Below are 27,373 nucleotides of genomic sequence, written 5' to 3'. Positions count from 1 at the left end.
AGGTGAAAGATATGATCCCTTGTCACTTGTTAAATCCACTTCTATCAGTGGGACATGGATTGAGACATGGATTGTGTATGTGTGCCATTCAGACGGGGAATGGGAAAGGGTGAATGGGAAAGCCAAAATATTGTCCACCACCCAAAGGACATCAAGCCAACTTAACACAACTGTGGAAAGCAGTGGAGTCAACATGGGCCAGCATCCCTGTGGAATGCCTTTGACGCCTTGTAGAGTCCATGCCCAGACGAATTGAGGCTGGTCTGAGGGCAAAAGGCTATGGAACGCCGTTTGGGTCTTTGTGTGTCAAAAAATAAAAAAAATACACGTAAAATAACAATGCGTAAACTATATGCAAATGTTGGCCAATCACAAATAAGGCGCATGTGAAACCAGCTATGTGAAAAACATCTCATTCATCATCACCATCATCACCAACGACTAAATCAACATTAAGTGTTCAACTCAATATTAGGAAGGTCTTCCTAATGTTTGGTATAGTCAGTTTACAATTACAGACCCTACTGAGGATTCCCTACAATACTTTTACTGCAGCATCTAAGAATAGTTTTTGCTTTATAAACCAGCATTGGGGTATTTATTTGACCTTGGAAAATAGTTTTAAAACCCAAATGTCACTTAAATATGAATCATTGTTCATGTTTAGACAATTATGTTTCATATCATGAATAAATACAGGTTTATTGATATTTTTCTACTATTACGTGGGGGACTTTTATTGAGAAAATGTTCGAAATACTGTGACCCGGACTTACTTTGTTAGTGTTGCTGACGACACGCTGATGGCTTCTTCCTCCCAACAAAGATGGCAGCTCCTTTAACCCTGCTTTTAATTGTAGCTGTAACAATAAGAGCAGTATTATTTAGATCAAGTTTAGCTGAGCTTATACCAGAAAGAGTTGAGGTAGTATCTCCACTAAATGCCTGGAAAAGAGGTAGGCGCTTAATTGATTATCTTTGTAGGGAATTGCTGCTGTTCTGTCTTGCGCTTGCTTGTCAGTATGATGACCCCGGTCGGCCGGCCGGCTAGCTTGCTATGCAAACCTAGATGGGTGGTTGGACAGCACCACTAAAAGTGTTATTGAGAGTTCTAGTATTGCTGGTTTTAGTGATTCCACAAAGGAATATAGTAATATACATGGGAAGTCAGAGAGTAATCAAAGCTAGTTAGCTGCCAATGCATGATATTTGCAGTTACAGGCATTTCGCTACACCCGCAATAACATCTGCTAAACACGTTTATGTGGCCAATAACATTTGTTTTGATGCCTTCTGGAATGGCAATCAATGGAAGGCTAGCTAAAAAGCTAAGGAAGCAAGAATGGGTAGCTGCTGCAACAGTGATTTCATGCATGTTTGCAATATTTTTCTAATACATGCTACAGTGTAATTTGCTGCTGTTCCCTCTACCTATTGACTTTAACCTCAATATCCTGTAAAGAAACGGAATGACAGGGCGGTATATTAATTATTAATCAGACAGTACATTAGCTTGTGCAAGTCTAGTTGACTCAATTCCACGAGATGCAGGTTAGCTATAACAGTTATGTCGTGGAGTTGAGTCAGCTAGTGCAAGTCAAGCCTTATGATAGCGTATATAGATTTGGCTTTCATTTTGATATTGCACTCAAAATGTAAAATGTTCAGGACCAGTTTTTGGACTTAAAAGAACTAGCCCCAGCTATCATGGTTGAGAACAATGTGGACACAACAGGCTATACATTATTTTGGTTCCATAGGTTGATGATATTTTATGGTTTGTTATTTGTAGTTGTGGAAGGCCTGGCTCTCCTGGACCTGGGAGTATCGCCATATGCAGGGGATGTGTTCCATGAGGTTAGTCCCCTCTCGATTCCATTAAACGAGTAACATTGTATCACAATGTGTTGCTTCATCAATTAATACATTCACTAAGTGGTATAATCATGATGTCATCTTATCTCTTTCAGACTCCCCTCATTATATACTTCTTTCACTTTGTTATTGATTATGCAGAGATTGTGTTTATGGTGAGTGCAACCTTTAATATACTTATTCAGTAGTAACACTGTCTATTATGTCACTATACAATTTGAAACCTGTATCAAATTGAGGGTCCAATGTAATTTGACTGCTAGTTTTGCTCATAGACAATTAGCTGGAACATACATGGATGCTACAGAGAGACCATAATTTGAGTTTGATTCCCAAAGGTCAAATCCATCCATACATCCATCAATTGTGTTATCTTTCTTCTCTCAACCTGCCCCATAGATGGCAGATGCACTCACTGCGGTGGCACTCTACCTAGCAGTGAAGGACTACAACAAGACTGTGGTAAGTGACAAATAATGCCAAGATAAATATAATGCAGATCATGATGATGTACTGTGCCATGGGATATTATGCATGTCTGCATGACTTAAAAATATGCTTCAAGGTGCCTTGGGATTTGGTGTTAGACATTTCACTTGCATTATGGGTACAGGAACAACAAGCCTTGGTTTGTGACCTAATAAATACTGCTTACTAAAAGTATTTACTGTGCCTATTTGCTACATAGGCCTTCTATTTTAGAACATAGGCTAAATGTTTGTTTAGCCGCCCCCGTATCTGGTTGTCAGCTGTTGTGACAAACACGGGGGTCTGATAAGTCGAGTCACTTCCTCAAGTGTGCAGTGAATTCAAACTACAGGAAAGCTGAAATGAGTATCACGTCCTGGCTATATTTTGTCTTCTACTACAAAACATTATATTTTCACTTATCAAACAAACTTACTAAAATAGGACGAGGCATGAGTATTCCATCACAGCCATTGTCTAGTGTTAACACGGTGGTTGTTGTGGCGTCTTTTTGATGTTTCAAGATACCCTGGGATTGGGTGTCCGAGAGCATCAAATCAGTGATGCATGTTTGGTAAATTGTGACTCAGACTGATCTACAAATAATAGTGAGTAGTTATTTATCATACAAAGAGATTTGTAGATCAGTTAGTCGGCAGTCAACTGCAATGTTGAAGAACCCCGGAGACTTTTGACTTTGCTGTTGCATTATGGGTTCAGGAACAACACAGACTTGGTGTAGTGACACGGCTAGTGGGGTGTATGTTTCTGCTCCAGTTCAGGAAACAGAAGTACGCCCTGGAGGCTGAGCGCTATCCTCTGGACTGCCTGGAGCTCATCCGCACCCCCAAAGAGATGTACTACATCCCTCTGAAAGTGGCCATGTTGTAAGTACCAGAGAAGGCACAGATCTAGGATCAGCTTACTTTCCCCAGTCCTAACCTTAACCATTAGAGGGGAAAACACACAACTGACTAGATCAGAATCCAGGGTTAACTTCACCCGATTCCACCTGGCTCAACATGGTCAGCTTAAAGAACAGCACTGTCAACATTCAATTACACCTATGGGTGTCTGCCAGTTTTGGTAAACAAAGTGTTTACAACTTAATGATGACCTTTAGTTTTCGCTCTCTCGCCCTGCAGTTACTTGTTGAACCCTTTCACTATCCTCTCCTGTGTGGCAAAGTCAACCTGCGGGCTTAACAATGCAGTCATCGCACTCTTCATTCTCTGTACAGTAAAAGGTATGTGAACAGCAACAAATGACAAAATAAAAAATATTTTGGTGTGACCCAAACCATGTATTTGCTTGTCGTGTGAATAACTAAATTATTCTCTGATATTGAAGGAAGTTCCTTGATGAGTGCGATATTCTTGGCCTTGGCGACATACCAGTCAATCTACCCTCTCACACTATTTGCCCCAGCACTGCTATACCTACTACAGGTACGTTCGTATCACTCAGCTGAAAGACTCAAGTTGGCCTCACTTTTCACAAGGTTTCCATCCAATTTGCGACAGGGATCAGTGGTCCCCAGGAGAATGATACCTGCCCCACTGTAAAGTTTGGTGGACGAGGAATAATGGTCTGGGGCTGTTTTTTCTTGGTTCGGGCTAGGCTCCTTAGTTCCAGTGAAGGGAAATCTTAACGCTACAGCATACAATGGCTTTCTGGACGATTCTGTGCTTCCAATTTTGTGGCAACAGTTTGTGGAAGGCCCTTTCCTGTTTCAGCATGACCATTTTTTAATGTTTTTTGTTGTTGTTGATTTAACCTTATTTAACTAGGCAAGTCAGTTAAGAACAAATTTATATTTACAATGACGTCCTAGGAACAGTGGGTTAACTGCCTTGTTCATTTGCAGAACAACAGCTTTTTAACTTGTCAGCTCGGGGATTCGATCTAGCAACCTTTCGGTTACTGGCCCAACACTCTAACCACTAGGCTACCTGCCGCCCCAAATGCCCCCGTGCACAAAGCAAGGTCCATACAGAAATGGTTTGTTGAGATTGGTGTGGAATAACTTGAGCCCTGACCTCAACCCCATCGAACACCTTTGGGATGAATTGGAACGCTGACTACGAGCCAGGCCTAATCGACCAACATCAGTGCCGACCTCACTAATGCTCTTGTGGCTGAATGGAAGCAAGTCCCCGCAGCAATGTTCCAACATCTAGTGCAAAGCCTTCCCAGAAGAGTGGAGGCTGTTGTAGCAGCAAAGGGGGGACCAACTCCGTATCATTGCCCATGATTTTGGAATTAGATGTTCGACGAGCAGGTGTCCACATACTTTTGGTCATGTAGTGTAGCATCGTGTGACTGCAAATTTACCTCGATGTGATGGTTAATCTTTGCCTGACGACTAAACTGAATTCTTCTGCCACTATGTTCGCTACATACTTCACTTTGAGACTGCCATCGTTTGTTGTTTGTGGTGACGTCAAAATTAGGGGATTTGTACAAAATAAAGTCATCAGTGATTGGATCATCTCTAACCAATGATGCATTTTTAAAACACTGCTTTACTCATGGGTGTTTTGGCTATGGCCCAACCCATCGTTTTCTGGGACCAGTCAGACCGGTTAGAATCTGTTCTATGGGTGTGGCGTACCGTTTGGCTAGCCAGGCAAGGTTATTCTATCAACAATTGCTCAATACATCGTTTCCACCTCAGTTTGTAGCATAATAAATTGTACCGACACAAAAATAACATTCTGTCGACATTTCTGAAATTATACCGAGTCTTCCTGTTTCCATCACAGCTGTTGTTTTTAATACACTATGACCTGTGGATTGAAACGTGGTCAGTGATATGTGGTCAATCTCGAAAGTCCAAAGTGGCTTCCTCCCCTTGTCGCCTTTCCTATATATGCATAGACATGAAAACTTTCACCTGCCCAAGTCCTGGTTGATAGGCTAGAACCCATATTGTGGATGTCTATGCTTTCAGTTCATTGCACTTGAAGGAGTCACAGAGTGGAGGCCAAGTTGGACTACTGAGATGCACCCCTGGTGAACATACAAAAATCTGTCCTATCCTTATCCCGTCTACTTCATTGTACTGATCTGTAAGAACTGAACAGGTCACAGGCAGCCTAATAATGAGCTTCCACCTTTCAAGTCTTTTCCACATCAGTGCAAATTAAGGAGAGTAGACCATGAGTCTACGATCAGGTCTTCAGTGTCCATGTTACCTTAGGCATTCTGATCTAAATAAAAGGGAAAAACTGATCCTAAATCAGCCCTCCTACTCTGAGCTGTTTGATACATTCTGCCCATGATTTTTAAGCATTTGAAACATTAATTCTCTCCCTAATCTTTCCCACAGAGGTTGTACATCCCAGTGAACTGGCAAAGATCCAGCTTCTGGCTCTTCACAACGCAGTACGCCTTCATGTACCTGGGCAGCCTATGTGTCATGGTCTGTCTGTCCTTCTTCCTGCTCAGCTCCTGGGACTTCCTGTCTTCCGTCTACGGATTCATGTGAGTGATACCAGGGTTGGGGTCATTTCAATTCAAGAATTGACAGAATTTAAATGGGATTGACCCCAACCCTGATGGAAACGCTTACTAAGGGAGTTTTTTTCAGCTTGATGTTGTAGACCTTAGCATACAATTGCTGTTAATTTGTGCATTGAGAATTCACTAATTGGTGTAAATCTGTTATGAATAGGTGTCTTCGGAATATGATTGAGAGAACCTACAACTTTCTCCCTAATGAATAAAGTTAGTCTTTCTTTGTGGGGATGGCATTTACGCCTAGCAGACATATTTGGAAGAAGAGAGACCGCTATGCTACGGAATGTGTTATGAAAGGGCCATTATGTGTTCCCCTCTGACTGTGTGAATGCTGTTCTCTCTATCCCCCCCCAGCCTCTCCGTTCCAGACCTCACCCCCAACATAGGCCTCTTCTGGTACTTCTTTGCCGAGATGTTTGAGCACTTCCGCCTCTTCTTCATCTGTGTCTTTCAGATCAACGTGTTCTTCTACACCATTCCACTCTCCATCAAGCTAAAGTGAGTCCCTCTTCTCTTCAACTCACACTATAGTGAGAATAAGGGATTTGTTTTCGTGGTGAAAAAGAGCACAGATCTGTGGGGAGAAAATACAGTAAACCTCATTAAATGGCAGCCTGATTTTAATTGAAAAGATTTCTTCAATGTATGCGCATTGCTCAGTTCAATAAACTAGTTAAATAATTGCCCCCTTATAATGCACATTGTTGAAGAAAAGTTTTTAATTAAATCACATGGCCAGATTGCAATTAGGTTTATGGTATTTTTTTGCACGGATGAAAATGTCACCCAAGTGTTTGGTCTCCTTTCTATGAAGTGGATATTATACTACCACTTGTGTGGTAGTTAATAGTCAGGTTAATGAATTAGTAACCACAATGTTGATGATACCCATTGAGGTACTTAGAATTATTAATTGCAATGACCACAATCAGGTTTATGTCAAATGTATGTATCTGTTTGTTAACAAACAGTTTATTTGAGCTAACACTGCCCCACAGTCTACAATGGTTATGTAAGGTTACACAGTTAGACCTGTTTTGAGGCCTATTATAAGATTAACACAGTTGGGGTTTGTTTGCAAATCTTTCCAGTTGCATAAGCTTCAAGCTGTTTTATGTAATCATGTTTGCCTACATTGTGATCACCTTGCACCTGGATTGTTGTCATGTAAGAACAGAGGTACAACTTCTATTCACCAAACCAAACATTTCTGACCAGTCAAATCAGACCTAGAAAATATACTGAACTAAAATATAAACACAACATGCAACAATTTCAAAGATTTTACTATACAGTTAATATAAGCAAATCACTCAATTGAAATAAATGAGGCCCTAATATATGGATTTCACATGACTGGGAAACAGATAAGCATCTGTTGGTCACAGAAATGTAAAAAAAAAAAAAGTAGGGGCGTGGATCAGAAAACCAGTTAGTATCTGATGTGACCACCATTTGCCTCATGCACCGCAATATCTCCTTTGCATAGAGTTGATCAGGCTGTTGATTGTGGCCTGTGGAATGTTGTTCCTTCAGTGGCTGTGCCAAGTTGCTGGATATTGGCAGGAACTGGAACACGCTGTCCTACACGTCGATCCAGAACATTGCAAACATGCTCAATGGGTGACATGTCTGCTGAGTATGCAAGCCATGGAAGAACTGGGACACTTTCAGCTTCCAAGAATTGTGTACAGATCCCTGCGACATGGGGCCATGCATTATCATGTTGAAACATGAGGTGATGGTGGCGGAAGAATGACACAACAATGGGCTTTGGGATCTCGTCAAGGTATCTCTGTGCATTCAAATTGCCATCGATAAAATGCAATTGTGTTCATTGCCAGTAGCTTATGTCTGTCCATACCATAACCCCACTGCCACCATGGGGCACTCTGTTCACAACGTTGACATCAGCAAACAGCTCGCCCACACGACGCCGTACACGCTACGCTGTCTACCATCTGCCTGGTACAGTTGAAACCGGGATTCATCCATGAAGAGCACACTTCTCCAGTAAAGTCGGTTACGACGCCAAACTGCAATCAGGTCAAGACCCTCGTGAGGACGATGAGCACGCTCCTGCAGTCAGCATACCAATTGCACACTCCCTCAACTTTTTAGAGTGGCCTTTTATTGTCCCCAGCACAAGGTGCACCTGTGTAATGATCATGCTGTTTAATCAGCTTCTTGATATGCCACACCTGTCAGGTGGATGGATTATATTGGTAAAGGAGAAATGCTCATTAATATGGATGTAAACAAATTTGTGCACAACATTTTAGAGAAATAGGATTTTTATGCATATGGGACATTTCTGGAATCTTTTTTTTTCAGCTTATGAAACATGGGACCAACACTTCACATGTTGTGTTTTATATATTTTTTTCAGTATACATTAATTTCCATTTCAGTGGATATAATTGCCATTGATGTTCCCGGGAATCTTATGTATATTATTATTGTGGGATACGGACTTCAGCCCGTTTTAACCTGTTTTATAATTAGCCTAGTGTTATGTGTTAGATGGAATGCTCTGTGCATTGTATTTGGGTAGAGGGAAAGTACAAAGGGAGCCTATCTCTGAGGGCAAGAACAATTCCATTAGGGTTGAATAGGAGCCATATGTCTGGAGTTAGAGCTGGTACATCGTAATTACTATTTTATACCATTATATACTCCTAATAGGAATTGACTTTATTCTTAGGGATAGAAAGTAGTGTTAGGTTTAAGCTCTTTGTGTATAGTAATTATCTAGTGGACTGCGGTAGACTGCAAGAATGTGAACTCCCCTATAACTCCAGGCCTTTCCTGACTGATAAGAAGACTTGAGAGGCGTTGAGGAGTATGAAGGTTCCGGACTCAAGCTTGGATGATAGCACCACCTGCAACAGAGATTGATTGTTCATCCTAGACACAAAAGGGGGTCTAGTTGGGATGGGGGGCCAAGTGTGATGTTATAAACACAGTTGCTTGAGACTTTGTATGGTTTTCTTGCAGCTGCGTAACCCAGTTGTGGTGAATAGGTCTAGTCTGAGCTTTCTTTGGTATTTGTCTGGATTATTGAACCAGAATTTAGAACCTAACATCATGTATTAACGTATATTAATGCACATAAAATGTTATCTAAAGCGACTTAGAGTAGTGCGTGCATACATTTGGTATGGGTGGCCCCAGCGGGAATCGAACCCACAACTCTGGTGTTACAACCTCTTTAAGGAATAGCTAGGATAGGATAAAGTAATCCTTCTAATCCCCCCCCCCCCTAAAAGATTTAGATGCACTATTGTAAAGTGGTTGTTCCACTGGATATCATAAGGTGAATGCACCAATTTGTAAGTCGCTCTGGATAACAGCGTCTGCTAAATGACTTAAATGTAAATGCTCTACTGTGCCACACAGACCACATGTACTGTGTGTGTATATATAATGTATCCCATCTAAACGAGTGACATCTATGCATCCTGTAAATGATTTTGTCTTAAAATTCCTGCCATAAAGTAGTAACAGCTGTTCTCTCTCTGTCCCAGGGAGCACCCGGTCTTTTTGATCTTCATGCAGATTGCCATCATCTCCATCTTCAAGTCCTACCCCACCGTGGGCGACATCGCCCTCTACATGGCCTTCCTGCCCGCATGGAACCACCTATACAGATGTGAGAGGTTCCTTCCATAGAGATATATAGAGTACTTATTTTTGTATCTGTGCCATTATAGCATCTGAGACTGCATGGGCAGCGTCATTGAGGCGTCTGCATTTTAAAGTAGTCAATTTTCTTCTTCATGATTGGTTGATCCCTCCTGATGACCTGGTTGGACATGATTCCAACAGAGTCACCAGGAGGGATCAGCCAATGAAGTTGGAAGTCCCACCCAGTTGACTATATTAAAATGGTGGAAGCCCTCAATGGAGCTGCCCATGCTAATATGGCCTATGGCCACTATCATTCTCTATGGTTCCTTCCCATGACCCTTGGGTTGTGTTCGATAGGGCACACCGTAGCAAACTGTTTTGCAACAGAAGATGAACAAAAGCATTACTTATTGGACAAGTTTAGATAGGACCTCCCCACTTTTCAAAGCTCTTTCTTCTGTTTTGTGCCTACTGATCTCAAGGAGAGTTTTGTAAACATGTTTATTAGATCAAATCAAATGTATTCGGCGTGACAAATAACAACCGGTGGACACCTTACAGTGAAATGCTTACTTCCATGCCCTAACCAACAATGCAGTTTTTTAAAGAATTAAAAAAAGACCTTAAAAAAAATAAGAGTAACAAATAATTAAAGGGCAGCAGTAAAATAACAATAGCGAGGCTATGTACAGGGGGCACAGGTTAGTTGAGGTAATATGTAGGTGGAGTTATTAAAGTGGCTAGGGTGGGGGGGGGGGGCAATGCAAATAGTCTGGGTAGCCATTTGATTAAATGTTCAGGAGTCTTATGGCTTGGGGTTAGAAGCTGTTTAGAAGCCTCGTGGACCTAGACTTGGTGCTCCAGTACCGCTTGCCATGTGGTAGCAGAGAGAACAGTCTATGACTAGGGTGGCTGGAGTCCTTGATTTGAGTCTTGAATTTTTAGGGGCTTCCTCTGACACCGCCTGGTATAGAGTTCCTGGATGGCAGGAAGCTTGTCCCCAGTGATGTACTGGGCCGTACGCACTACCCTCGGTAAAGCCCCGCCTTATCTCCGCTCACTGGTCACGATAACAACACTCACCCGTAGCACGCGCTCCAGCAGGTATACTGGTCATCCCCAAAGCCAACATCTCTTTTGGCCGCCTTTCCTTCCAGTTCTCTGCTGCCAATGACTGGAACGAATTGCAAAAATCACTGAAGCTAGAGACTTATATCTCCCTCACTAACTTTAAGCATCAGCTGTCAGAGCAGCTTACCGATCACTGTACCTGTACACAGCCAATCTGTAAATAGCACAACCAATTAACTCATCCCCATGTTATTTTTTTGTTGTTGCTCTTTTGCACCCCAGTATCTCTACTTCCACATCTATTCACTCCAGTGTTAATGCTAAATTGTAATTTTTTTCGCCACTATGTCCTTACCTCCCTAATCTTACTACATTTGCACACACTGTACAAAGATTTTTCTATTGTGTTACTGATTGTATGTTTGTTTATTCCATGTGTAACTCTGTGTTATGTCACACTGCTTTGCTTTATCTTGGCCAGGTCACAGTTGTAAATGAGAACTTGTTCTCAACTGGCCTACCTGGTTAAATAAAGGTGAATAAAGAAACTGGTTGGTATTACAGACTGACAGGGAGAGGTTAAAATGTCAGTGAAGACACTTCCCAGTTAGTGAGCGCATGCTCGGAGTACACGTCCTGGTAATCCATCTGGCCCTGTGGCCTTGTGAATGTTGACCTGTGTAAAGGTCTTACTCACATCGACTGCGGAGAGTGTGATCACACAGTCGTCCGGAACAGCTGATGCTCTCATGCATGTTTCAGTCTTACTTGCCTCGAAGCGAGCATAGAAGTAATTTAGCTCGTCTGGTAGGCTCGTGTCACTGGGCAGCTCTCGGCTGTGCTTCCCTTTGTAGTCTAATAGTTTGCAAGCCCTGCCACATCCAACGAGCGTCAGAGCCGGTGTTGTACGATTCGATCTTAGTCCTGTATTGACGCTATGCCTGTTTGATGGTTCGTCGGAGGGCATAGCGGGATTTCTTATAAGCTTCCGGGTTAGAGTTCCGGCTGCTGTTCTATCCTGCCAATACAGTGTAAAACCCGCCAGCTGTATGATGTTCATGTCGTCGTTCAGCCACGACAGATGACGTTGGACATGGTGTGTGCTCCTTAACCTGTTGAGGACAGACGTTCCGCTAGCGGAACCCCGTTCCGCCTGCGGAACCCCTAGCCAACAGCCAATGGCATCGCACGGCGTGAAATACAAAACCAACTAAATTACCACAATTCAATTTTCTCAAACAATCAACTATTTTACACCATTTTAAAGACAAGACTCTCGTTAATCTAACCACATTGTCCGATTTCAAAGAGGCTTTACAGCGAAAGCATAACATTAGATTATGTTAGGAGAGTACATAGACACAAATAATCACACAGCCATTTTCCAAGCAAGCATACATGTCACATAAACCCAAACCACAGCTAAATGCAGCACTAACCTTTGATCTTCATCAGATGACACTCCTAGGACATTATGTTATACAATACATGCATGTTTTGTTCAATCAAGTTCATATTTATATCAAAAACCAGCTTTTGACATTAGCATGTGATGTTCAGAACTAGCATACCCACCGAAAACTTCCTGTGAATTTACTAAATTGCTCATGATAAACGTTCACAAAATACATAACAATTATTTTAAGAATTATAGATACAGAACTCCTTTATACAATCGCGGTGTCAGATTTTAAAATAGCTTTTCGACGAATGCACATTTTGCAATATTCTGAGTACATAGCTCGGCCATCACGGCTAGCTATTTTGACACCCACCAAGTTTGGGGCTCACTAAACTCAGAATTACTATGAGAGAAATTGGATTACCTTTGCTGTTCTTCGTCAGAATGCACTCCCAGGACTTCTACTTCAACAACAAATGTTGTTTTGGTTCCAAATAATCCATAGTTGTATTCAAATAGCTCAGTTTTGTTCGTGCGTTCAGGTCACTATCCGAAGGGTGACGCACAAGCGCATTTCGTGACATTTTTTTTTTAAATATTCTATTACCGTACTTCGACGCATGTCAAACGCTGTTTAAAATCTATTTTTATGCTATTTTTTTAGTAAAATAGCGATAATATTCCAACCGGGCAACGTTGTATTCATTCAAAGGCTGAAAGAAAAAAATGGAGTAGTATCGTGCACGCGCATCTCCAGTCTCACTGTCCCCAGGCTGACCACTTACAAATTCTGCTGCTGTTCTTCGCCCAGAGACCGCAGACACCCCATTCCACTTTCTGGAGGCTTTAGAGAGCCAATGGAAGCCTTAGAAAATGTCACGTTACAGCACAGACGCTGTATTTTCAATAGAGATGCAACAGAAGGACAACAAATTGTCAGACAGGGCACTTCCTGTGTGGAATCTTCTCAGGTTTTGGCCTGCCATATGAGTTCTGTTATACTCAGACACCATTCAAACAGTTGTAGAAACTTTAGTGTTTTCTATCCAAATCTATTAATTATATGCATATTCTAGTTTCTGGGCAGGAGTAGTAACCAGATTAAATCGGGTATGTTTTTTTTATCCGGGCCGTGAAAATACTGCCACCTATCCCAAAGAAGTTAACATTGTGAGTCCCTAATATTGTAGTGCAGTAATCCTCAAGCCTCAACCGCAGTACTGCAGGTTTTGTCCCAGCTGAGCAGTGTAACACCTGATTCATCTAATCAAGATGTTGATGATCAGTTGACTTTACTAAGTCAGTTTCCACTCAACACACCCAAGTACAGAGAAGGTTCTACGCTTGGCCCTGACCCCTTCATTGTTTTCTGATGTAGAGGAACTGGATTGCAAGCAATGTTCCCTCTAAGCTGAGCGTGTGATCGCAGTAGCCCGAGACTGCCACACAGCTCCTCCGGCACTGCCACGCAGAGCGCAGAAGAAATATCAGCCCACAGAGAGAAGCACAAGATTGAACTTCACTCAACTTTCTAGAGTTTTCTGTCTGTTAGTTTGTTATCAACGTTTCCCTTTACTGTGGCAATTGTGATTGAATCAAAGCAATATTGGCCAATTTCTATGCCACATACCGAAACAAAGCGAACTATGCAAGAGATTTTGTTGTAGGCAGAACGCATCCGAGTATGAGTCTATTGGGCATGACTCGGCCGTATTCTACACAGACCGGTGCGGCATAACTAATTAGAGCTGCAGTAGGCCTATATGCAAATTGACCATTGCCATATATGGATCTGTGCCATTTACTTTGAACTGGACTGTGTTTACAGCTGTGGTCATGATTTAGATGTGCTTGTTTTGAGATCAAAGCAAGAGCTGCATGTAGCCATGTGTGCACATTTTGTTCATATCCTTTGCTAGTTAGTGAGTTATTAGCCCAGTTATAGATCATTTGTAGTCAGCAATAGGGGAGTGATTGTTTCCTACAAGAGCATAAAACGTGCACATTTCTAGACATCTTTGAAAAAGTGAGTTGGGTAAAGAGCTTTTTTTGTTTTAAAGGAGCAGTGTTGTATTTTGAACCCGGCTTGAATAAGCTAAGTAGCCAATAGTCAGTGTTGCATAATTTGTCTAATTCTCTGTAATAATGGTTGGGTGAAAGTAATGCATTTTATTCCATTAAGTGATTTCTTGTATCAAACAACACAAACATTTTCAGTCACCTCCTTGTCTGGAGGATATGTGGATAAACAGGTCAATGTCAAGCCCTGCATGTTTTTTTCAAAAGTCTCATTAGATGTGGGCCTACATTGAGCACCACACATTGGCTGCTACTGTAGGCTAAATGATAGAATAGCTATTTCCATGTTAAAATGTTATTGGATGCATTTTCTATGTTTTTGATGGTAGGCCCCTCTGGTAGGCCTACATTTTGGTCAAATAGCCACTGTAGCCTACTTGGCCACTGTTAAAACTGTGACTTAAAGTGGGTACAGCCTCTGTGTTCACAGTAAATGTGCACTGGAAGTTGCACAGAATTTTCACAGCATTCAAGTTTGCGCTCAGTAGACCTGAAATTGGCTCACTGACGGAAAGAAATTGAGTGACCATTGAATGCAAGCTAGCCATTGTAGCTTACACCTATCTGGTTCTTACAGATCGTTAAACCTCCAAAGTGGTCTAGGACAGTGTTTCCCAATTTTGGTTCTGGCTGTACTTTTTTTTCTCTTAGCACTAACATACCCTTAAACCATTAACATTTTAAACTCTGTCGTTGAGTTTGGGGATTACCCCCCTCCCCCCCCAAAAAAAATGTTTTGTCAGAAAATAGAAAGTGACATTGTTTGAAAGGTAGTCCTTTTTGGAAATCAAACCAATTTTAATGTTTCTTATGGTCAATTCGGCAGTCTACAAATTATTTTTAATTATGTTCCTGACCATCAGCTCAAGAAAAAATTGCCCTATGGTCATATAGAGTATTCAATGTAGGTCACAAAAAGTGCAAACATTTAGTATGCAGGGTTGTTGTAAAGCAATGCATTTCCTTCTCCATTCACATTAACTTGTATGCATCCTCCACATGCGCCGTTGATCTAGCTCACCGTTTATAATAGGAAGAGTGAATGGGGAAAAGATGTTTTGAAGTTTCCTCACCTGTCTGTGTCATTCAAAAAAACTAACTCCATAACTTAACAGCCCTGATTTGGTAATTTTAAGATGTTAGGCTTAAATCCATTCAGCCATTTTGTCACAGTGACTCACTACCCAAACCAGACACAACTGGTTTCAAGTGGTCAAGAGACGTCATGTGACGGGGCTATAGTGGAGCAGGTTGAGAGCTTCAAGTTCCTTGTTGTCCACATAACCAACAAACTCTCATGGCCCAAACACACCAAGACAGTTGTGAAGAGGGCACGACAAAGCCTATTCTCCCTCAGGAGACTGAAAAGATTTGGCATGGGTCCTCAGATCCTGAAAGTTCTATAGCTGCACCATTGAGTACCTGTACCGAAGCGCCAAGTCTTGGTCCAAAAGGCTTCTTAACAGCTTCTACCCCCAAGCCATAAGACTCCTGAACAGCTAATCAAATGGCTACTCGGACTATTTGCATATTTTATTTATTTACATTTTATTTAACCTTTATTTAACTATGCAAGTCAGTTAACCTCCCTGGGCAAGGTGGGACGTTTGCCTAGTCAACAGCCAGTGGAATCGTGTGGCGCGAAATACAAATGCCTCAATTTCTCAAACATATGACTATTTTACACCATTTTAAATACTGCCCCCTAGCCCCAACAGGTTAAGAACAATTTTCTTTACAATGACGGCCTACCCCGGCCAAACCCTAAACAGGACGATGCTGATCCAATTGTGCGCCGCCCTATGGGACTCCCAATCACGGCCAGTTGTTTTACAGCCTGGAATCGAACCAGGGTCTGTAGTGCCGCCTTAGACCACTGCGCCACTCGGGAGCCCATTGCATTGTCCCCCATTCCCTAATTTCTGCTGCTGCTACTCTCTGTTTATTATCTATGCACAGTTACTTTACCTATATGTACATATTACCTCGACTAACCTGTGCCCCCGCACATTGACTCTGTACCAGTACACCCCCCCCGTATAAAGCCTCACTACTGTTATTTTACTGCTACTCTTTAACCCCTGTGCGACATCCAGCGAAAAATCATATCGCAATTAGCATAACAAAATGTAATCATTTTTTTTTTTCATTTTTTTTCTTCAAATTATATCGTTTTATAGATACACCTCTCCTGAATCGAACCACGTTGTCAGATTTCAAAAAGGCTTTACAGCAAAAGAAAAACATTAGATTATGTTAGAGGAGTATATCGTAAAAGTAGCCACATAGCCATTTTCCGACCAACCACATGCATCACAAATAACCAAAAAACAGCTAAATGCAGCACTAACCTTTGACAATCTTCATCAGATGACACACCTAGGACATCATGTTACACAATACATGCATTCTTTTGTTCGATAAAGTTCATATTTATATATAAAAACAGCATTTTACATCGGTGCGTAACGTTGACTAACTATTTTCCCTCAAATGCATCCGATGAAACAGAGCTACAATTTACTAAATTACTATTCGAAAACATTTTTAAAATGTAATATTGTCATTCTAAGATTTATAGATGAATATCTCTTGAAAGCACCTGTAATGCCAGATTTAAAATTAACTTTACTGGGTAATCATACTTTGCGATGAAAGGGGATGCGATGCTCTGAAAAATAGGCTAACGTTACAGGTCAGCACCATTACATTTACATTACATTACATTTAAGTCATTTAGCAGACGCTCTTATCCAGAGCGACTTACAAAATGGTGCATTCACCTTATGATATCCAGTGGAACAACCACTTTACAATAGTGCATCTAAATCTTTTAAGGGGGGGGGGGGGGGGGTTAGAAGGATTACTTTATCCTATCCTAGGTATTCCTTAAAGAGGTGGGGTTTCAGGTGTCTCCGGAAGGTGGTGATTGACTCCGCTGTCCTGGCGTCGTGAGGGAGCTTGTTCCACCATTGGGGTGCCAGAGCAGCGAACAGTTTTGACTGGGCTGAGCGGGAACTGTGCTTCCTCAGAGGTAGGGGGGCCAGCAGGCCAGTGGTGGATGAACGCAGTGCCCTTGTTTGGGTGTAGGGCCTGATCAGAGCCTGAAGGTATGGAGGTGCCGTTCCCTTCACAGCTCCGTAGGCAATCACCATGGTCTTGTAGCGGATGCGAGCTTCAACTGGAAGCCAGTGGAGAGAGTGGAGGAGCGGGGTGACGTGAGAGAACTTGGGAAGGTTGAACACCAGACGGGCTGCGGCGTTCTGGATGAGTTGTAGGGGTTTAATGGCACAGGCAGGGCCAACAGCGAGTTGCAGTAATCCAGACGGGAGATGACAAGTGCCTGGATTAGGACCTGCGCCGCTTCCTGTGTGAGGCAGGGTCGTACTCTGCGAATGTTGTAGAGCATGAACCTACAGGATCGGGTCACCGCCTTGATGTTAGTGGAGAACGACAGGGTGTTGTCCAGGATCACGCCAAGGTTCTTAGCACTCTGGGAGGAGGACACAAGGGAGTTGTCAACCGTGATGGCGAGATCATGGAACGGGCAGTCCTTCCCCGGGAGGAAGAGCAGCTCCGTCTTGCCGAGGTTCAGCTTGAGCTGGTGATCCGTCATCCACACTGATATGTCTGACAGACATGCAGAGATGCGATTCGCCGCCTGGTTATCAGAAGGGGGAAAGGAGAAGATTAATTGTGTGTCGTCTGCATAGCAATGATAGGAGAGACCATGTGAGGATATGACAGAGCCAAGTGACTTGGTGTATAGCGAGAATAGGAGAGGGCCTAGAACAGAGCCCTGGGGGACACCAGTGGTGAGAGCGCATGGTGCGGAGACAGATTCTCGCCACGCCACCTGGTAGGAGCGACCTGTCAGGTAGGACGCAATCCAAGCGTGGGCCGCGCCGGAGATGCCCAACTCGGAGAGTTCCATCTTGGAACAATCGCATATCACATCTAATCTTGTATACTATTGTCAATAATCCCTTACCTTTGGTTGTCTTCATCAGAAAGCACTTCCAGGAATCCCAGGTCCACAACAAATGTATTTTCGTTCGAAAAAATGACTCCTTTATGTTCCAACAGCTTGTTCTTGTTAGCGCGTCTGAAGGCTGATCCAAATGCTTCGTCGGCCACGGGACAGCCATTTCGAGATAAAGCATTTTTTTTCCCATTTAGGTTTGTTCAAACGTTGTATAACATAAATCTTCAGGGCGTTTTTCAACAAGAGAGCCAATAAGATTCAAGGGGGACGATTGCATTGTGTTTCAAAACGTTTCGAAAGGGGAGGGTAACCAGGGGCGCCGGCGTCATAATGGTGATGGCCCTCTCCGTGTGACCACGTTCCACAGCGTCTCATTCATTCAGTTTTAACAGTAGAAGGCTCAAACCAATTTGTGAAGACTGGGGACATCTAGTGGAAGCAATAGGAAGTGCTCAATGAACCATAGCTCACGGTGTGATTAATAGGCAACGTGATGAAGTTGAGTTCGCAATTCAGAATTCCACTTCCTGTTTCCATCTGTCTCGGGGTTTTGACTGCCATATGAGTTCTGTTATACTCACAGACACCATTCAAACTGTTTTAGAAACTTTAGGGTGTTTTCTATCCAGAAGTATTAATTATATGCATATCCTAGCGTCTGAGTTTGAGTAGGAGGCCGTTTAATCGCTGTAGCGCCCCCTATCCTAGGGGAACTCCAAGAGGTTAATGAATTATTTTTCAACAACAAAAATATATTTTTTGACTTACCGCTTATTTTTCTTAACTGCATTGTTGTTTAAGGGCTTGTAAGTAAGGTTTCACTGTAAGGACTACACCTGTTGTATTCGGTGCATGTGACAAATACAATTTGATTTGATCTCAGACAGGGGATATATTTATATCAGTGGATAGATAGACTTCAGATTTCTCCTTGTATCTAAGATGAAAAATTACTGGGTTCCTTTGGGAATTTGTTTAGACCACCACCATTGTGTAAAAAGGAAAAAAAAATACATTTTCTTTTAAATCTTCTTGGAACACTAAATTACATTTTAGTCATTTAGCAGACTCTCTTATCCAGAGCGACTTAGTTAGTGCATTCATCTTAAGATGGCTAGGTGGGACGACCACATATCACAGGCATAGAAAGCACATTTTTCTTCAATGTACAGTTGAAGTCGGAAGTTTACACACACCTTAGCCAAATGCATTTAAACTCAGTTTTCACAATTCCTGACATTTAATCCTAGTAAAAATTCTCGGTCTTAGGTCAGTTATGATCACCGCTTTATTTTAAGAATGTGAAATGTCAGTATAATAGTCGCAAGAATGATTTATTTCAGCTTTCATTTCTTTCATCATTCCCAGTGGGTCAGAAGTTTACATACACTCAATTAGTATTTGGTAGCATTGCCTTTAAATTGTTGGGTGAAATGTTTCGGGTAGCCTTCATCAATTCCTCCTGACAGAGCTGGTGTAACTGAGTCAGGTTTGTACGCCTCCTTGCTCGCACACACTTTTTCAGACACATTTTCTATATAATTGAGGTCAGGGCTTTGTGATGGTCACTCCAATACCTTGACTTTGTTGTCCTTAAGCCATTTTTCCACAACTTTGGAAGTATGCTTGGGGTCCTTGTCCATTTGGAAGACCAATTTACAACCAAGCTTTAACTTCCTGACTTATGTCTTGAGATGTTTCTTCAATATATCCATATAATATTCCATCCTCATGTAGCCATCTATTTTGTGAAGTGCACCAGTCCCACCTGCAGCAAAGCACTCCCACAACATGATGCTGCCACCCGAGTGCTTCACGGTTGGGATGGTGTTCTTCGGCTTACAAACGTCCCCCTTTTTCCTCCAAACATAACTTTTTGGCCATAATGACCATTGTTATATTTCTGTTTCATCAGACCAGAGGACATTTCTCCAAAAGGTACCATCTTTGTCCCCATGTGCAGTTGCAAACTGTAGTCTGGCTTTTTTATGGCGATTTTGGAGCAGTGGCTTCTTCCTTGCTGAGTGGCCTTTCAGGTTATGTCGAATTAGGACTAGTTTTACTGTGGATATAGATACTTTTGTACACGTTTCCCCCAGTATCTTCACAAGGTGCTTTGCTGTTATTCTCGGATTGATTTGCACTTTTCGCAGCAAAGTACGTTCATCTATAGAAGACAGAATGCGTCTCCTTCCTGAGCAGTATGACGGCTGCGTGGTCCCATGGTGTTTATACTTGCGTACTATTGTTTATACAGATGAGCGTGGTACCTTCAGGCGTTTGGAAATTGTTCCCAAGGATGAACCAGACTTTTGGAGGTCTACAATTGTTTTCTGAGGTCTTGGCTGATTTCTTTTCATTTTCCCATGATGTCAAGCAAAGAGGCACTGAGTTTGCCTTGAAATACATCCACAGGTACACCTCCAATTGACTCAAATTATGTCAATTAGCCTATCAGAAGCTTCTAAAAGCACAGACAACTTTGTATGTAAACTTCTGACCCACTGGAATTGTGATACTGTGAATTATAAGTGAAATCTGTCTGTAAACAATTGTTGGAAAAATTACTTGTCATGCACAAAGTAGATGTCCTAACCGACTTGCCAAAACTATAGTTTGTTAACAAGACATTTGTGGTGGTTGAAAAATGAGTTTTAATGACTCCAACCTAAGTGTATGTAAACTTCCGACTTCAACTGTAGCTGAGGGCTAAGAGACCGGAGGTGGCAGAACGGAATGCTCAGATTGGGGTGTAGGGTTTGAGCATAGTCTGAAGGTAAGGAGGGGCAGTTCCTCTTGATGGCACAAGCTAAGAGCCCAGCCAACAGTGAGTTGCAGTAGTCGAGACAGGAGAGGACAAGTGCCTGGATTAGGACCTGCACCGCTTCCTGTGTGAGGTAGTCGTACTATAAGGATGTTGTAGAGCATGAGCCTGCAGGAGCGGGTCACTGCTTTGATGTTTGTAGAGAACAACAGGGTGTTGTCCAAGGTCATGCCAAGGTTCTTTGCAATCTGGGAGGGTGACACTGGATATGTCAACTGGGATGGAGATGTCTTTGAGCGGGCAGGCCTTCCCCGGGAGTAAGAGCAGTTCTGTCTTGTTAAGCTTTTTTTTTCTTTTTTTGTAAACCTTTATTTAACAAGGCAAGCTTGAGGTAGGCTGGGGTGGTGGGCCGACATCCAAGTTGAGATATCAGCCAGGCACGCAGAGATGCGTGTCGCCACCTGGGTGTCAGAAGGGAGGGAAGGAAAAAAGTAGAATGTCATCCACATAGCAATGATAGGAGAGACCATGTGATGATATGACAGAGCTGAATGACTTGGTGTATAAAGAGAAGAGGAAAGGGCCTAGAACTGAGCCCTGGGGGACACCAGTAGTGAGATCACATGGTGCAAACACAGATCCTCTCCACACCACCTGGTAGGAAGATCTGATGGTTCACGGTGTTGAAGGCAGCGGATAGATCTAGGAGGATGAGAACAGAGAGTCAGCTTTGGCAGTGCGGAGAGCCTCCGTGAAGAGTGGTTACTGATAGTAAGGAGTCAGTAATGCTAACTGTTTCAGGTTTACCCTTTTATGAACTGGAGTTCATTCTGAGTCATGTCAATAATGTATTTATTGGTACGATAAAGACATTAACACATTGATTGATCAAGAATCTAATGCAATCTAATGAATCTAATGCATTGCACCATCATTCAATATAGTACACTGAGTATACAAAACATTAAGAACATCTGCACTTCCCATGAGACTGACCAGGTGAAAGCTATGGTCCCTTATTGATGTCACTTGTTAAATCCACTTCAATCAGTGAAGATGAAGAGGAGACTGGTTAAAGAAGGCTTTTTAAGCCTGGAGACAATTGAGACATGGATTGTGTATGTGGGCTATTCAGAGGGTGAATGGGCAAGACAAAATATTTAAGTGCCTTTGAACAGGGTATGGTGGTAGGTGTCAGGTGCACCAGTTTGTGTCAAGAACTGCAAAGCTCCTGGGTTTTTCACACTACAGTTTCCTGTGTGTCTCAAGAATGGTTCACAACCCAAAGGAAATCCAGCCAACTTGACACAACTGTGAGAAACATTGGTGTCATAATGGGCCATCATCCCTGTCGAACACGTTCGACACCTTGTAGAGTCTATGCCCTGATGATTTGAGGCTGTTCTGAGTGCGTGGGGGGGTGCAACTCAATATTAGGAAGGTGTTCTTAATGTTTTGTACACTGTGTATATTCATTTATTTGATGTCTTTATTTTCCTTGTGTCTTCCAGTCTTGAGAAATATATTTCTGGTGTCGGTTGTGTTGTTGGCTTGCTCCGCCTTGTTCCCCGTCCTCTGGCACCTCTGGATCTACGCTGGCAGCGCCAACTCCAACTTCTACTACGCCATCACGCTGCTCTTCAATGTGGCACAGGTGAGTGGGCTGGCATAGGCAGAAAAGCTGGGTAAGCTAGCATGGGAACAGGCAACTTCAGTGTATTTTTCAGCTAATCCTAGTGCAGGGATCATCAACTAGATTCAGCCGCAGGCCATTTATTTTTTTTCTTGAGCGGATGGTCGGAGGGCTGAAACAAAATTACAAATAATTTGTAGACTGCAAATTGACCGCAAGGAGCCCAAACAGATATGTTTGACTAAAACATAATCATTTCAAACCTTGCTTACATTTGTATACAATCACGTGTCTCTCTCTTATGTGTGGGAATAGTTGGAAACAAATTTCTTAAATGAAAATATTTCCTGGTGTTTTTAAAGTCTTATGTCCAACAATAAAACTATATATTTTTTTGCTCAAATCTTTGGGGGCCAAATAAAACCACCCATGGGCCAAATTCGGCGCACGGGCCACCAGTTGGGGACCCTGTCCTTGGGTATGGCCAAGTCTTTTTCCTTGGGATTGAAATGCTAGTAGTATCATATTTAACATTGTTGGTCTTGAGCTAGGGTATGTTAACTGCCACAGCCTGCTATACCCAAATGACACCCCTGGGGCATCTCACCAACATCAGTGATACAGTGAGTCTGGATATGGACCAGAATTTGTCAAGTTTGTATGTAAAAGAGGCTTATAATGTCACCAATAATGAGTAGTGGAGTCAGTAAAAAAAGTTAGACTTATTCGGGGACCTTCCCATTGTTAAGCCCCCAGATAGACATTCTAAATAAACGACAGCCATTTTGCATTTGACAACCGCAGATACTGTTTCCTTCAGTGTCAGTTAACACTCACAAATCCCTTGTCTGGAGTTGAAATCATCGTAGTACAGAGCAAAGACTTAACTACAGAGGGGACCGGAATGCAGGAATGTTTATCCTCGGCCATGTCCTTCACTAATTCATGGTGTGACGTGGAAACCAAGGTTTTGGGTTACCTGTCAGAGTATGACTATGATATCACTGTCTAACACTGTTTAATGGAGAGGCCGGTAAACTGGGTGTAAGACGCTTTGGGATAAAATAGCACATTTTTGTCCATTGAGACTTTTCTTCCTGGTCTTCTCAGCTAAGGACATAAGCAGGATCCGCAAAGACTGAACAAACACTCTATTTTCATCTCCAGAGCAGAAAATGACAATGGCATCTTGGGGAGTCATTCATAATTTGACGGTGTTGGTTCGAACAAAACAAGGCACTTATTAGGTTCACACAGTACTATGGGCACATAATAGCATACATTATAGCTGATACTGAGGCCATTTGGACTATTATGGAAGGATTCCCAGATGAAGCCTATTCAGAGACTTCCCAGTCTGCTCAATTATACACTTGAGCAGACTATTTATAAAAACTGATCTGTTAACATATGTTGTTTTCGTAGTTGTGAATGGTATTTAGATAACCGGTGTGAGATTGTGGTAAACCTGCCTGTCAGTTTTGAGAGAAACAATCTGAGATTAACCTGGTCAGTTTTGCTAGCTGACCACTTTGGCTGACACATTTCCCATTTCTCTGATAGTATGCAGGTTGACTTTGCCTGAGATTACATAATTTCAAAAGGAAGGAGAAGGCCTAACCATTCCACACATGGTTTGGAGATGCTCCCAGAATTTTTATGAAGCAATGTTTAAAATGTACAGGTTATATAAGATGTAATATATTACAGTCGTATGAAAAAGTTTGGGCACCCCTGACAATTTCCATGATTTCCATTTATAAATAATTGGGTGTTTGGATCAGCAATTTCATTTAGATCTATCAAATACCTGATGGACACAGTAATATTTCAGTAGTGAAATGAGGTTTATTGGATTAACAGATAATGTGCAATATGCATCAAAACAAAATTAGACAGATGCATAAATTTGGGCACCCCAATAGAAAAATCACATCAATATTTTGCTAAAATAACAGCCTCTAGACGCTTCCAATAGCCTCTAATGAGAGTCTGGATGAAGGTATTTTGGACCATTCCTCCTTACAAAACTTCTCCAGTTAGGTTTGATGGTTGCCGAGCATGGACAGCCCGCTTCAAATCATCCCACAGATTCTCAATGATATTCAGGTCTGGGGACTGGGATGGCCATTCCAGAACATTGTACTTGTTCCTCTGCATAAATGCCCGGGTAGATTTTGAGCAGTGTTTTGGGTCGTTGTCTTGTTGAAATATCCAGCCCCGGCATAACTTCAACTTTGTGACTGATTCTTCAACATTATTCCCAAGAATCTGCTGATATTGAGTGGAATCCATGCGACCCTCAACTTTTAACAAGATTCCCAGTACCGGCACTGGTCACACAGCCCCACAGCATGATTTAACCCCCACCAAATTTTACTGTGGGTAGCAAGTGTTTTTCTTGGAACGCTGTGTTCTTTTGCCGCCATGCATAACGTCCCTTGTTATGACCAAATAACTCAATCTTTGTTTCATCAGTCCACAGCACCTTATTCCAAAATGAAGCTGGCTTGTCCAAATGTGTGTTTGCATACCTCAAGCAACTCTGTTTGTGGCGTGTGTGCAGAAAAGGCTTCTTCCGCATCACTCTCCCATACAGCTTGTGCAAAGTGCACTGAATTGTTGAACGATGCACAGTGACACCATCTGTAGCAAGATGGTGTCACTGCATCTTTGGAGGTGGTCTGTGGGCTGTTTTTGACCATTCTCACCATCCTTTGCCTCTCCGATATTTTACTTGGCCTGCCACTTCTGGCCTTAACAAGAACTGTGCCTGTGGTCTTCCATTTCCTCACTATGTTCCTCACAGTGGACACTGACAGCTTACATCTCTGCGATAGCTTTTTGTAGCCTTCCTCTAAACCATAATGTTGAACAATCTTTGTTTTCAGGTCATTTGAGAGTTTTTTTGACGCCCCCATGTTGCCATTCTTCAGAGGAGAGTCAAAGAGAACAACAACTTGCAATTGGCCACCTTAAATACCTTTTCTCATGATTGGATGCACTTGTCTATGAAGTTCAAGGCTTAATGAGCTCATCAAACCAATTGTGTGTTCCAATGAATCAGTGCTAAGTAGTTACAGGTATTCAAATCAACAGAATGACAAGGGTGCCCAAATTTTTGCATAGCCTATTTTTCACATCTGATTTACTTTCATACAGCTTAATATTGCTACACTAAAAATCTTTGTCTGGACAATACCCCAGTACTCAGCTTTTATTAGAAAATGAATGGCAGCCACTGTGATAATTTTCTGTGACGACAGAGTAAATTATTATGCAGCCTCAGAGGGGTGCCCAAACTTTTTCATACGACTGTATATAGCTTGTAGCTGTGAAATCAGTTTTATGGGAGCACAGTACCTATAACTGTTGAATTTCAACTAATCACAGATGGATATTACTTTGTTTCTTCTCAGATCTTGCTGGTGTCGGACTACTTCTATGCGTACCTGCGGCGAGAGCACCACCTGACCCATGGCTTGTACCTGAAGAGGAAAGACGGCAGCGAGGCCACTCTGGTTCTCAAGTAGACGACACAAACTCTCACACACACACTTGCACGCACACACGCACGCAGACAGGGATGGGACATGGGTGACAGACCCATACCTGACTGACAGTGACTCTGAACATTACCCCACCCTTTGAGTTCTTTGAGGTCTTACTTTTAAGCAAACATCCCACCAACCAACCAACCCCCTGCTCCCCCATAGACCAAAGCCTTAGTGTTTCTGAAGTACCTTCTGGTACAGAAATGAAGGATGGAGCAGACATGGAGTTGAAGAGGGTGGGATGGAAGATGGGTGCCTTTTGCTCTTTCCATGCTCTGTCGCTCCAGTGAGTAGGCGACAAATCTTGTTGTGGCGGTGTAGGTGATGGTGTTGCTTGTCCTTTTCTTTTGCTTCATTTGGTCATAGTTTTTTTTTCCTGGATTTCCTTTCTTATGCTTTTAGGAATTGCTGTCACTCATTGAAAACAAGCAGATGACTTGAGCAGATGTGAGCCTTTGGGTACTTGGGAGCACACAGAAACCAGACAGTTCTGCATTTAGGCTGTTTAGGGTGTCGGTTGAACATAAACCACAGGGGCTTGTCAGTCAATCTAGTGTTACCTGGAAGAAACAGCCTCCACATCTGGGTCGTGTTCATTAGGGCGTGCAACTGAAAATGTGTAAAAAATATTATTTAAAACGTGTATTTCTTATTGTCCAAGTAGTCCACCTCTGTTCCAGTATGTTGTCTTCTGTTTAGTGCCTAATGAACAAAACCCTTTATATTGTGTTTTACTAATACACTTAACACTGTCCTACAATAACTGTGTACAAAATGTTGCTACGTTGGTACTCTTCTCTCAATGGATAGCTGATGGGCCTAACTACTGCATTGTCACTATTTGCAATACTATAGGAAAAAGATATCGGGATAAGACGCCTGTTTACTGGAGTATCTTATCTGAGAAAAATGTAGTCTGATAACCCTGTACCCAGTGAAAATGAGATATAATCTGGATTCCTCACTATCTGAACTCTCGTGATGGATCACATTCAACAAGCAATGTTCATGTATGCCATGTTTGTGTACATATACAGTATTTAATTGACAGCACTAATTTTGTTCAACGTTTTTTTCTTCTATAATTTTCTAAATGGAGGACTACTTTAGTTGTTTTGATATGTTTCTGTAATTTATTTTCTTCATGATATTAAAGACCAGGGTGATTTTAAAACGGATCATGTTCTATTTGCTGCATGAGTGGCTATGAATGATGACTACATTACAGGTTTTTTGTTGTTGTTTAGAAGCATACAGGTAGGTATGTGTAGCACACTGGAAACCTATTCCGGTTCTGGAGTAGCCTACTGGATCACCCATTTTAATCCATAGCAGTAGATGTAGCCTTGTGACTTCAGCTGATCAATTAAGAGCTGACCTTCTGGCCAAT

At 42.2% G+C, this 27,373-nt stretch overlaps 1 protein-coding gene across 1 annotated transcript; it reads left to right on the top strand.

Moving 5' to 3' along the window:
- The first annotated feature begins 777 nt into the window (after window positions 1–777).
- LOC100380631 (GPI-anchor transamidase component PIGU) lies at window positions 778–27,157 on the top strand. The gene is made up of 12 exons (XM_014165859.3): window positions 778–956; window positions 1,793–1,857; window positions 1,971–2,030; window positions 2,275–2,337; window positions 3,121–3,230; window positions 3,489–3,589; window positions 3,694–3,791; window positions 5,675–5,829; window positions 6,220–6,363; window positions 9,393–9,517; window positions 22,308–22,450; window positions 25,849–27,157. The coding sequence occupies exons 1-12, from the start codon at window positions 827–829 to the stop codon at window positions 25,960–25,962; spliced, it is 1,308 nt and encodes a 435-aa protein (XP_014021334.1). The 5' UTR covers window positions 778–826; the 3' UTR covers window positions 25,963–27,157.
- Window positions 27,158–27,373: the final 216 nt, after the last annotated feature.

This window comes from Salmo salar, chromosome 22 (assembly GCF_965601325.2).
Source record: "Salmo salar chromosome 22, fSalSal1, whole genome shotgun sequence".
Taxonomy (NCBI): Eukaryota; Metazoa; Chordata; class Actinopteri; order Salmoniformes; family Salmonidae; genus Salmo; species Salmo salar.
This window is presented reverse-complemented; position numbering and strand designations above follow the sequence as displayed.

Coding starts and splice junctions, on each gene's coding strand:
- LOC100380631 (XM_014165859.3), top strand. CDS start 827: ATGGCAGCTCCTTTAACCCTGCTTTTAATTGTAGCTGTAACAATAAGA. Junction 3,231..3,488: donor CCTCTGAAAGTGGCCATGTT/GTAAGTACCAGA, acceptor CTCGCCCTGCAG/TTACTTGTTGAACCCTTTCA. Junction 22,451..25,848: donor TGCTCTTCAATGTGGCACAG/GTGAGTGGGCTG, acceptor GTTTCTTCTCAG/ATCTTGCTGGTGTCGGACTA.